General features: G+C 45.5%; 1 protein-coding gene across 10 annotated transcripts in view; it reads right to left on the reverse strand.

The window, feature by feature from the left end:
- The window catches only part of Sorbs1 (sorbin and SH3 domain containing 1), a 226,129-nt gene that overhangs the window by 14,496 nt on the left and 199,152 nt on the right, over nucleotides 1-12,481 (reverse strand). For 5 of the 10 annotated variants that reach the window (XM_060389143.1, XM_060389165.1, XM_060389157.1 and 2 more), the window contains 4 exons: nucleotides 9,024-9,138; nucleotides 8,760-8,885; nucleotides 5,858-6,052; nucleotides 3,768-4,520 (listed from right to left, as the gene is read on the reverse strand). In XM_060389143.1, the coding sequence (XP_060245126.1) occupies nucleotides 3,768-4,520; nucleotides 5,858-6,052; nucleotides 8,760-8,885; nucleotides 9,024-9,138 (1,189 nt within the window). The remainder of the gene's footprint in view (nucleotides 1-3,767; nucleotides 4,521-5,857; nucleotides 6,053-8,759; nucleotides 8,886-9,023; nucleotides 9,139-12,481) is intronic. The other 5 variants (XM_060389176.1, XM_021633052.2, XM_060389188.1 and 2 more) reach the window with 1 other exon arrangement.

Below are 12,481 nucleotides of genomic sequence, written 5' to 3' on the forward strand. Positions count from 1 at the left end.
TCAAAAAAACAAGTAAAAGCAAAGTGTTTGTCTTTCAATAGTGGAGCTCTGCAGGTCTATAATAAAGCCCGTACTTAACATTTTGTATGTTCTTTCTCATAAATTCACGTGGGATCCTCACCTCATCACAGAATACCAAAGCTGAAAGGAAGTTCAGTTCCCACATAGGCATCTTTTGTTTATGGACAAGGAAGCTGTCGGGAAGGAGGTGTGACTCATACACAGTCACTTAGCAGACTGACGGCAGAGCCAGAACTAGAACCAGGAGATCAATGCTCTTCCTTGGTTCCCTAGAGACCCTGGCACTGGTTTACCCCTTTTGTTCAGAGAAAACAAACCTAAAAACATAAGTAGCCAGCCCAAAGTGAAAACATTCTGACAGCAGAAATGACTGACATGTCAAAGCATCTTCTGCAAGAGTTCATATATCCGGAATGTTGGGACGTGGGCAGGTGACTCAGGGGAAGGGAGCAGCAGAGTAGGGACTGATTGACAGTGGTCAAGGAAAGGCACCGAAGATGACGTCCATGCTCTTAAGAGGTATGATGAATGCTGGAGGCATGAGCCAAGCTTTGGTTCCAGCCCCCCTGGCAAGATCCCTCTGACCTATCCATCTGTAGATTCAAAGCTTGTTGAATCCAGGAACACAAAGTTCTCCGTATGCACTTTGGGCTTCCCACTTCTGGACCTTTGAATATCAGTCACAATCCATTGTATCTGTGGGAAAACTCCCTGGTCTTTAAGCCCATAAAAAAAAAAAAAAATGCTACTTTGCAATCACCTTTCTCCTCCTATGCTTATATGTCTTCCCATACTGAACTTGCAGGATAGATTGTATGTTGCCTCTCTTCTGCGTTATAACCTCTTGTGAATAGGGATAATTCCACAGTCAATATCGTAAACTCTTCTAGTTCTGCTCAGTTTTGTTTTGTTTTTTAATTAATCTTCTCTTTTACTCAAGAAATATTTACTGAGCACATTCCATAGATAGGTCCCTATGGTCCCTGACCATAGGGCATTAAAGCTCTCAGGAACCCAGGCCTACAAAGGAGCAAATGAATGAGAGTATGCTCACTGGGGTCAGGCTCAGAGCTCTTCATCTAGTTGTGCAGGGGTTGGGGAGGTAGCCAAGGAAGGCTTCCTAGGAAAAGTAGCATCTACAGGGAGCATGAAGGACAAGCAGGAACTCACATAGGCACAAAAGCTGGGGAGGCTTTGGAAGATTGCCTTGTTGTCTAAGTAAGCAACTCACTAGGGAGTCTTCCAAGCCCAGGAGAAGACTTTCCTGAGAGGTAAAGAAAGTCTGCAGTGATGTCTGAGCCTTTCGGCTCCCTGGGGCTCTTGGAACACTGCTGGACACATTTAGAAGGAATAAATGATCGCAACATCTTGGATGCCTTTTCACTTAATGTTCTGTCTACTGGTCAGGTGCTCAGCCAAGTCCCTCAACCCTATGAAAGGACAAGCGGACCTTGTAGCTCATCAAGGAGAAGAGTGGCTGACACGTTTCTCCATACTGGAATGCATTTATCCAGACAAGTGACACAGCCTGGGGTCGTGTTCTGACAGGACCACTAGAGAACAGAGTGTGAAGTAAGTCCCTTCCATCTTTAGATCGCCTGTCAGCCACACAGGTCTCAAGAGGAGAGAGTCCTTTATGAAGGATGCAGCCCAGAGCCACCTAGGGTGAATGTATGTCTGGGAGGAATGTATGTCTACAGCTGCCCTTCTAGACACCCCTAAATCTCAAAAGCAGCCAACCACATGGTGGCCTCCCCATATCCATGGGGAAATGGCTTTTGCCAGGAAAGTAAGAGGAAGGGAGGGAACAGGAAGTGATACACCTGGTGTCCAGAGAATCACCAGGAAAGGAGAACCAATCCTCAACAAGCCTGGCCTTTCAATCAACAGTCTCTGATGTTGCCAGCTACTGCACTCCTGTCCTTGGTAGGAAGCAGGAAGTGTGTACCCTGAACTTCACTGGTGCTTCAGAACTGAGCGCACTTCCTGTAGACACTAGATTCTGGACCGGGGTTGTAGTGATGACTCACCGCTGGCAATTAGGAGGGCTCCACATACCTTACGTTGATCTGTGAACCTTTCCATTGTTAGACATCTCATCCTTTTCAACCAGCAACTTCTCTATTTCTTTTTTTTCCTCTTAATCAGACAGACACTTTTCTTTAGAGCACACAGTTCAGGAGTATCTGTCCCAGAGCCCTCATACTAGGAGATGGAGCAACCATGTACAGCAGTCAGAGTAGAGACTGCCCATATGCTAGGACCCTCCTGATAGCCACTATTTTATTAATCATCACAGTAGCCCTTCCAGAAATGGGTGGACTCTTTGCTTGTACCCCTACTTTATACACAAGTAACTAGGGCTTAGGAGCAGGGTGCACTGCTTGCTAGCTTTCTGTAGTCTAAGCCTAATTCCACACAAACTACTACACACCTGATCACCCTAGGTGATCTCCACACCAGACACACTGGCCTATGAAGGGGCAGAGTGCTATGTCTCATGCCTCTGTGCTCCTGATACTGGTGACTCAACTGTGTCTGCCTCTGTCACTGGATAGGGGCTCCTCAAGAAAGGGACTTAACCTCTTGACCCTGCCCGCAGACCAGTACCAGCAGCACGTTGAATTAATACTCAAAAAACCAAACAGAGCTACAAGGAGAAACAGCACAGTGCGCTGTGGGTACTATACACAACAGATGCTAGTCTGCTTAGAGATGGCTTCAAGAGAGCTCTTGATTCTATTGAGGCTCTATAACATCTCTGGTCCTAGAGGCAGTTTTAGATCACCCAAGATGGTAGTTCTCTCTTCCCTTTACAAAGTGCATGTGCCCAACACCTGCCTGAGTTATTTCAAGAAATTTTCTGGACTGTGCTATAAGGACGGTTATCTTCATTTCAAAAGTCAGAAACTGAGTCTCTGAGAGGGTGAATAATTCCCATCACAGTAGTCAAATGGAGTTGGTACTCAAATCTGGTTACTATGGAACCAGTTGCCCAAAGTCTTTAACTTTCTGGGTACTAAATAACACAAGCAAAACTGAATAATAACCTGTCTAGTTATCAAATTAGTGCCCCTTCAAAATGCCCTAAGTCCACCTTGGTTTATATGCTGAAATCTTTGTCATTCACTTAGAGCAAAGAGCCATCACTCAAAACCCAGGACCCCACACAGTGACGCCCAGCACATCAGAAGCCCCTGCATCCTCCCAAAGAACCTCCCCCAAAGAACCAAAATGTCTCTGCTCACAAACACGCTCATGTTTGTGAACATGGTCCTTTGGTCCCACACAAACACGAGACAAGACAAAGACCTGACAAAACTGAGCACCATGAGTTATGGAAACAGTGCATCTTACAGGAAAGCCACATCACACCAAAGCGTGGTGTTCTCAGCTGTGTTAGTCAAAGCAAACCAAGGGCAATCTCCAGGACACGGATGGAACACAAGAAAGGCTCTCCTGCTCCTGGGCTTTTGTACCAGGGTAGCAGGTGTCAGCGGAGAAATACTTTCAAATCATCTCAAGAGGGTAGAATATGTTTCCCTGAACTATCCTATCCCCAGGTCGATATCCTCGTCCACATCCCCTCCATTCCCTCTTGGTCATCCCTTTGTTTCCAAGGCAAGCAAGCAGATCTCACAGGCACCCACTTGGCCTCAGTTAATAGACCAAGGGTTGAGACATCTGGCCTGGCCCACCATGCCAAGCAGGAGGCCAAGGCACCACCAGTCATGCTTCAGGCCTACCTGGCTCACACCACTCTGAGCAGCCTTCCTGTCAGCCCCGACACCTCTGTGAAGCTCTGGTGGCCCAGCCTCCCATGCTGGGAAAGGGCTACTCAGAGGCTTGCAGGACTGGCTGTCCTCAGGAGTGTGGAACTCTGACAGTCTCTGCTCAGAACTCAGGCACCTGACCACGTCTGAAGGCTTCAAGCAGCTCTTCTTAGAGATCTTGAGTCCACCAGGGCATCTCTCACCTGCCTCGCTTTCTGCTTTCCTCTCATATGGTCCATCTTCTCGCCAGGGCTGTCTCTTTCTCTGGCTGCTAAAGGCATCACTAAGCTCTGAGATGACCCTATCAGAGTTCCCAAGTGGTGGCTGGGAGAAGCCATCTTGGCGAATGTGAATACCACCATCTCCATTGACGTGAAGAGGCACCTGGGCACTGGGTGCCAGTGAGTAGGCTTTGTGGGGTGGAGGCAGGGCCAGTGGGGAAACCACTGAGCGCAGGGTGGAGTGATCTGACCGACTCGAATAGGGAAGGCTGAGTGGCAAGGAGGAACGGGCCCTCGCTGACAAGGCCAAGTGGTCCGTGTCATAGATAGAAGCCTCAGGCAGAGGAGGCAAAGGCGGTGTCATGGCCAGAGAACGCCTGCCGGGGACCCCGACAGTCAGCGAGATCCACTCGGAGGTGATGGCGTGCATCTCAGGGGACAGGGCTCGGCGGGGGTGGGGTAGAGATGAAGGGGCTGGCATGATGAGCTTGCTGTGACTAGTACACTTAAAAAGAAAAGGAGAGAGAAGAAAACAAAAGAAAGAAGCAAAGATAAAAGTGTCAGCATAAAGGAGAAAGAAGAAAAATAACCACAAGGGGCATGGAGAAGAATGGAATAGAGAGGGTGAGCAGGACACTCTGGTGTCCAGAATAGAAATCCCCTGGTGAGGCTGGGAGAGAAACTGCAAAGTGGCTGAGTGCATACACGAGTGTGTGCAGGCAGGGTGGAAAGAGGAGATGCGGTGGCATGGAGATGGGAGAGGCACCCACTGGACAGTTGTGGGTAGTGCTGGTCTGCTTTGCAAGAGTCACGTTTCAAAGGAAAACAAAGGAATTGCCCCACCCCAGAAACTAAACCATTTCTGCAACCACAGCCCTGACCCAGAACTGTAGGGTTAGATGGACAGCCTCTGTCCAGGCCCTTCCTTCAGCCCTGCAAAATCCTCCACACAGAAGCATGAATTGTGTGGTCACTTGGCCACAGTCAGATGAAAATTCCCCATGCTCTTATGGAGCAAAGTGTACGGTCCAGTCTCACACCCTCTCGGGTGAGATGGTAGAATGTGGTTCTCACTGTTCAGGAAAGCCCATCAAATGCCTTATGTCAAAACATGCTCTGCTGTGTCAGTGGCCAGCATGCGGAGGGAAGGAAATGATGGAGGACAGGAGAAAAGACGCACCCTGTCAGCACCACCAAGTCCTACAGTCTTCTGGCCATCCTCCGCAAATTTCATTCCACAGGATGCCACCCTGCCACACTTCTTTTGTGGGCTTTGGGAAAGTGTTTTTGGAGTAACATTTTAAACAGTTATGCCGACTGATGTCCAGAAAAGCAAACACGTTACTATGCCTATAAAGGACTCCCTTTTGACCCGGTAGAGAGTGACACAGCTAAGTTTCTTTTCTAACTTGGGTACAGTGAATGTTTGCAGAAGCACTCTGAATCTGGCCTCCATGCCTAAGGATGAGAACTCGAAATTGTCTTCCAGGCACAGTCACCTGTAAACCAATCTTGATGGACAATATTGCAAAGAGACGCATGCTGGGCCACACAGGGGCGGCCTCCACACCACCATTTTCACAGGGATGCACAAACTGATAATGCTACTTGTTTTTCTTTCCTCTCACCTTATCCCTATATAAATTATCCCAAGCTCTTCCTTTCCTTCAGATATTTTAGAGTGATAGGAAAATACTACGGACATGTATGAAAATAACCCCCAGCCTGCCCTGCTGTAGGCAGTTCTTAATCAGAGCATCAGAGAGCCATCCCAAGAAGGGCTGTGTGTCATTGACACAGCTGAGGATGAAAACTCCAAACTGAGAATCGAAGCTTAAATACCTGTGGGCTCGCAGAGGCACTGCGGCTTGGAGAAGAAGAATAAGGCAGGTCGATGTAATCCACAGGGTTTTTCACTAATGGCCTCTTAAGCACATCTACATAGGTGATGGGGAAGATGCCTTGGCGGGATGTCCCAGGAATTCTGCCTTCGTACCAGTTCTCATCCACCTGTCGGAGCAACGTGATCCTCTCCCCCTGTAAGACACAACCAAGCAAGAGCCCTTGAAGCACCACACTGCAGGCTATCTGAGGTTCCTGCCTGCATCCTGACTCCTTCACCACACTCTAAGCTCAGGAGAACCATCTCTAATGGCCTTGGATGGAGTCCTTACTGGGCTGGGGATGCTAACACAGTAGAGCTTTCTTAACCAATAAGTTAAGCATTTCAGTAAAGAGCTCAGATTCATGCCCAGAAGGCAACTGAAGTATCTTAGACTCCTTTAAAACAGCATTCATACACCTAGCCTTCACCTGAAAGGCAAAGGCTCTACAGGGCGATGTTTTCAGTTGTTCTTTTAGTATTATATTATTCTAAACTAACTGTATTTGCATGAACATTTTGTCTGCATGTAAAGGAAGCATATCATGAGCTTGCCTGGTGCCTGTGGAGGTCAGAGAGAGCATGCGGAGCTGGAAGTATGGGTGGTTGTGAGCCACCATGTGGGTGCTGAGAATAGAACCTGTATCCTCTGCAAGAACAGCAAGCACTTGAACCACATCTATAGCCTTTTTTGTTTTTTAGACAGGGCCCACACTCACTTACGTAACCCAGGCTGGCCTTCAACTCATAACGGTCTTCTTTTTTATTTGTTTTTATTTTTTGAAACAGGGTTTCTTTGTGTAGCCTTGGCTGTTCTGGACTCACTTTGTAGACCAGGCTGGCTTAGAACTCACAGAGCTCCACCTGCCTCTGCCTCCCAGAGTGCTGGGATTACAAGCGTGTGCCTTGGTGCCCAGCTCCACAGCAGTCTCCTTAATGTAATCTTCTGAGTGCTAGGACTACAGGTATGGGCCATCAAACCCAGCTCAGGTTATATCTCTCATACACACACAAAAACACATTTATATATGTGTGTGTATATCTACATACATAAATATATCTACATATATAAATTAATATAAAATTATATCTCATATTTTATATATATATATAATTTTGTATACGTAGTTGGAGAGTGCTAGTAGCACAACATGCAGGTGAAGTTCAGAGGACAATTTGCTGGAGCGGTCCTCAATCTTGGCAGTGTGCCCTTTCCCATCTCACCTGACCCTCAGAGCGTTCTCCATATTCTTTATATACGTTATTTTTAATGCTACGGAAGAGTTAGCATAAAAACAACACAGAGCAGAAAACAACTGTCCCCTATTATGCTAATTTGCTTATATGTGTGTGAATTAGACTTGCCCTGTTTTCCTCTCTGGAACAGAGCATGTACCGTATTTTGATTTTCACACTTGCTTTTTTTTTTTTTTTCTCCAAATTTCATTTATCATTATTATTGTGTGTACGGTGGGTGTGAGGGGACATCTGTGCGACAGCACCTGTGTGGAGGTCAGAGGACAAGTCTGTACTTACATAGTTCTAAAGATTGAACTCGTCTTAAAGTTTGTATGGTGAGTACTTTACCAGGTAAGCCTCTGCACCTTTACCCTATATCCCTGATAAAGAGTGAACTATCTTCATCATGGAAAACACACACACACACACACACACACACACACACACACACCACAAAATCTAGCTATGTAGCCAGGATGCCCTTGAACTCATTATTATCCTCCTGCCTCTGCCTCCTAGCGTGGGGATTACAGGTATATGGAACAGAGCCTCACATAATTCTCCATTTGTTATAAAAACCTAATTGACTACTCTTGGTAGTCTCTACATATATAACAATTTAATCATGGATTCCCTGTCAATGGGCAATTAGGAAATGTCTAGTTCCTTCTCTGTATAAGGTTGCTTATCTTTTTCCAAGGCACAAGCCAACTTCTCTTGATCCTCAATAAAATTAGTAATTCTAACAACTTCAGCAAGCTGGAGAATCATGGCATGTAGAGAATGTCCAAGTCAGTGGGATGAAGAAACCCTCCCCCACCCCACCACCCACAGGGTCCTTTTGGTCACCTTATGCGTGCTGAGCTCCTCGGTGGCAAGAACAGCGGGGGGGGGGGGGGCAGCACTGTTCCCGCCTGTGGACTGAGCACTGGCCTGGCCCAAGTCACCTTGCTTCATTCAGGTCTCTCACAACCCCGGGGGGCCTTCTCTCTCCATGATTTTTGATGAAGTAGTGGAGGCTTAGATCAAGTATTTAGCTGCACATCTGATAACTGACTTTTGGTTTCAGAGCCTTTAAAATTCCTCCTGGTACTAATGGCCTTGTTTTCCCACTTCGTTTATGGATATATTATAAACCTAAATCAAGTTACTGGCACACTGCTAGTCACTGAATGCTGGTTGAATACAGTTAATATATATCTAAGATGCCATAAATACTGGCTTTGATTGGTGAACTCAGTGTGGTTAAACTCTGAGTTGTATATTTAATTAAAAAATATATATATTAAGGAATGAAGAGACAGCTCAGCAGTTATGAGCACTGGCTGCTCCTCCAGAGGATCTGGGTTTGGTTTTTCAGAACCCACATGGTGGCTCACAATCAGACTGGCCTTCACAGGCACTGTATGCACACGATACACATACACATACACATACACATACACATACACATAAAATAAATAAAATCTCATCTCAGAAAAGCCTCTGGTTTGCCTTATTGCAATTTCTCATCAATCCACTGTGTCCTTTAAGGATATACATTAGTAGTTATAGCAACATCACATCCCCCAGATTACAGCACCATTCAAAAGCCCCAAAGCCAGGATGAGATGTGTGGCTTACCTTTCGGAAAGACATTTCTACTTGTGTATCACCATTGAAGTTAAACTTTGCAATCGCTTCTCCATATTCCAAAACCTGCACGGGCGCCAACTTCCTGGGCTGAGCCTTCTCAGCTGGAGGGAGAAGCTGAGAAAGAAAAGAAAGCAAAAGAGAAGGGCAAGGAGAGGGACAGAAGGGAAGAAAACACAAAGGAAAGGGTAAGAAAATGGCGTTTTAGGCCTGCTGGGCTTTTCCAGAAAAAGTTGGAGCCACGGGTTGTGGTACCTCAATGTAGGTGCGTGGGAAGATTCCCACCCGGCCATGGTGTTCGCCTTCGTACCAGTTCTGATCAATCTGTTTGTAGATATAAACAATGTCTCCCTTCTGTAAAGGCAGTTCCCTGTTGACGGAAGGGCAGTGCTGTTTAGCAGACATTTCAAAATATGCATGGTGAAGACACTCCAGTTTTAAGTACAAGACTTCACCTGGAGTCAAATGGGACAAAGCTCAAAGGGGACAACATTCCAGAAGACGGGAGGCTACATACTTGGAAGAACACCAACTATCAGGAAATTACATCACATGGGGCATTTTTCTGGTCTTTTGTGGGATGAGGGTCAACACAAACTTACTAGTAAGCACTAGAAAGGGCTCAGAGGCCTTAAAAGTTTCTTGTGGTTTTCTTAATGCATTTTTCAAGGGATCCTCTCTTAAGAAATGCCCCTCAGTGGAGCCCAGCAGCCTTAATTTACATTCATTCAATGGCAAAATGTCTCCTTTGGGATACATTGTCCCATGTGTGCTACAGCTAGACATGCCTGAACCACTTCAGTTATGACCCTCAGGCCTCCTCCTATCATCCAGCCATCCCCTACTTAACTATCCATCTCCATCAGCCTTCACTAGAGAGCTCTGGAGTTGGGGAGATCTGAGTTCAAGCCAAGTTCAAAGATTTGCTAGTTCCGGGACTCGGTCAAGAAGCTTGAGATCTCAGTGACGCTGTTCCTGTATGTGACCACAGCATCTAAATCAAGGCTGGAGAATGCAGCTGCAAACTGCAGGTGAAACACGCAGCACAGTGCATGCTCTATAGCCATACCTTCCTTCACAACACGGAAAGTGAAAGTTAGAAATAAAAATGGAGGCTCTTTCAAATGCCGTTTGTGTCTTTCTCGCCAACTCTTCCACACCCATTGCTTTGCCTCAGCTGTGATAGCATTCACATCTAACCAGGACTCTTTTTGTTTTCAGGAAAAACAAAATAAATGATCAAATAAAAACAGAACAAAATCATAACTGAACTTTTCTTTAATTAAAAAGAAAAAATGTCTAACTAATTTTCATTTTTACACCAACCCAACATCATGAGAAGAAGTCCTCTCATTGCAATTTGGAAGCGGTGTGACAGCTTTGCAGTACACCAGGAAGCCCTACATGAGGGACACTGGCTAAACAACAGGGCACAGCTGGAAGAGGTATACATGTCAGCTCTGAGCTGGATAAAAGCACGTGAGGAAGCTTTTATGGATCTTGTGTTGGGAGTCAGGTTCTAAAACAACTAAGTCCACAAAAAGGATCTGGGACCTTCATCTCTGAAAAGAAAATGTCTCTGGCTACTCTTTTGCCAAAGCCCTCCCCTTGAAGTTTTCTGAATTCCCCCTCTCAGTGTCATATGCTGTGGTGGTAGGCAGGACCTGAAATGGCCCCACTGTTAAGTAGAGAACCACTACTCTGAGACAGATGGACACAAAAAGGGCCCGAGGCCGATGTTCTTCCTATCTCACCTGTAAGTGGACAGATTCAGGATTCAAGCCCATGCACCTCGATACAAGGAGCTTGGCACTTAGGCCTATATGAGAGATCTGTTTGTTTAATTAGGTGGCAGCTTGGTCTGATTCATCCCTTCAATGGAGAAAACTGAGAACTAGTCTTCAGGAAAGTGTGTTTGCCATGATTCCTTCAGGCCACACTCTCAGCTCCCACAGATCCACATACCTAAGATCCAGAGGACTGGGTGGGAATTAACAGCACAAGATGCTTTCAGATATGTTCAGCCTTTTGTTGTTGCAATGCAACATCTGCAAACTTCAAGTCCTGGACCACACACAAGCCCCTCCCCTATCATACAACACTCCCAGAATGTCTAAAGCTGTAAGAGGAGACACATTCTTAACTCTCTATCCTTGGCTACACACAGACCACCGGCCACAGGATATAGATGTTTTCTACAATGTTGGTATGTACGTGGCTCTGGGTCCAGGGAGATGAAGCCAGGCTAACTTTGTTAAACCAAAAGGCCCCAGAGCACATGATTTTTTAAAGGAACATACTGTAGAAACAAGCAAAACCACATAGCTGAAGAGTTTAAAAATAATCCTGCTTATGAATCTGAAACCTAGTCTTTCTACGCAGTTCTACTGATTTTGTTATAAAAGCAGCATGCCACGAGACCCTGAGACAGGAAGGAAGGAGTGCCCTCTGGCATTAGCAGTATTGATAAATAATGACAATCTTGCGGACCTCAAGTCTTCTTACCTCTGCTCTCTAACAGGGTTACTCAAAAGAAAAAAAAAAAACACCAAACTTTTAAAGTAAATTAAAAAAAAATATGTATATATCATGCAAACTCTCAATTTAAAGGAAATTGATTAAACTGCAAATTAATTACACATCTTTGTTATTCTCTCTCAGGCTGAAATGTGAGGATGGTAGGTACACTCTGAGTACAGACTTCTGCTACCCGGTGCAGAACATCTTACTGGCTTTACCCTGGCTGGTCTCTGTGCAAGGCAGGCATTTTCAGGCTCATCTCAGAAAACAGAGAGTGAGAGACATTGGTAATGTGGCTGTGGTTACAGAGATGTTAGTGGCAGTCATGACTTCCTGGATCTAAAGTCTACTCGGCTATCCCTTTTAGTAAACTAAGAGAATGGAGTACAATAATAAAATCCAACCACATCAGATTCATGTCTGCATTCTAGAAATTTGGTCTGGCCACTGCTTCTGTGTTGGAAGAAATGGGAAGCATGGTTGACGAGCCTTGAGGCATTGTTTCCCATCACTCATGAATAGAAGCATTCCCTCTAATCCCCAGATGTGGTGCCCCTAGCAACAGGACAATGGGATATGACTGGACATGCTATCTTTAACTGCCAAAGAAAACGCATAGTCTGTTTAAGTCCATAATTAGCTATAAAGCTAGCAAGTCCTTCTGGAACCTGTCTCTAGAAGCATTTCCCAAACTGTGTTCCATAAAAAATAAAAAGGTTTCCTGGTCGCCTAAATTTGGGCTAAATAAACAAATCAGCTTTTGTCTCTGAATTTCACAGCCATGAACATCCCAATAGCAGCCTATCTCCCCCAGGAGCAGGGGGCTAAATATACTACACGGTGGATCTCTGACTCATTTCTCCATCACTAGTTTTTTAGTTTTGTTTTTTTAAAAACATCATGCAAAATGAACCTACTGAGGAATACACTTAGGGAAATGCTAGTATCCTGTGGTTTTCTCCTTTGGGACTGCTACAGTAAGATGGGCCAAGTTATATTCCTAGAGAATGGTTCTGACTCCTTCCACTAAAGGTTGGCTCAAATCATGCTGCAACCTAATCAAGCAAACAGAGCACCTATTCATGTAGACAGGGGGTGAGACAATTTCTAAGAGCCAGCTTCAGGCGCCAAGTTTGAATTCTGACTCCATCACCTCCTACATGGGCTAAATGCCTTCATACTGGTCCTCTAAG

Source organism: Meriones unguiculatus, chromosome 1 (genome assembly GCF_030254825.1).
Source record: "Meriones unguiculatus strain TT.TT164.6M chromosome 1, Bangor_MerUng_6.1, whole genome shotgun sequence".
Taxonomy (NCBI): domain Eukaryota; kingdom Metazoa; phylum Chordata; class Mammalia; order Rodentia; family Muridae; genus Meriones; species Meriones unguiculatus.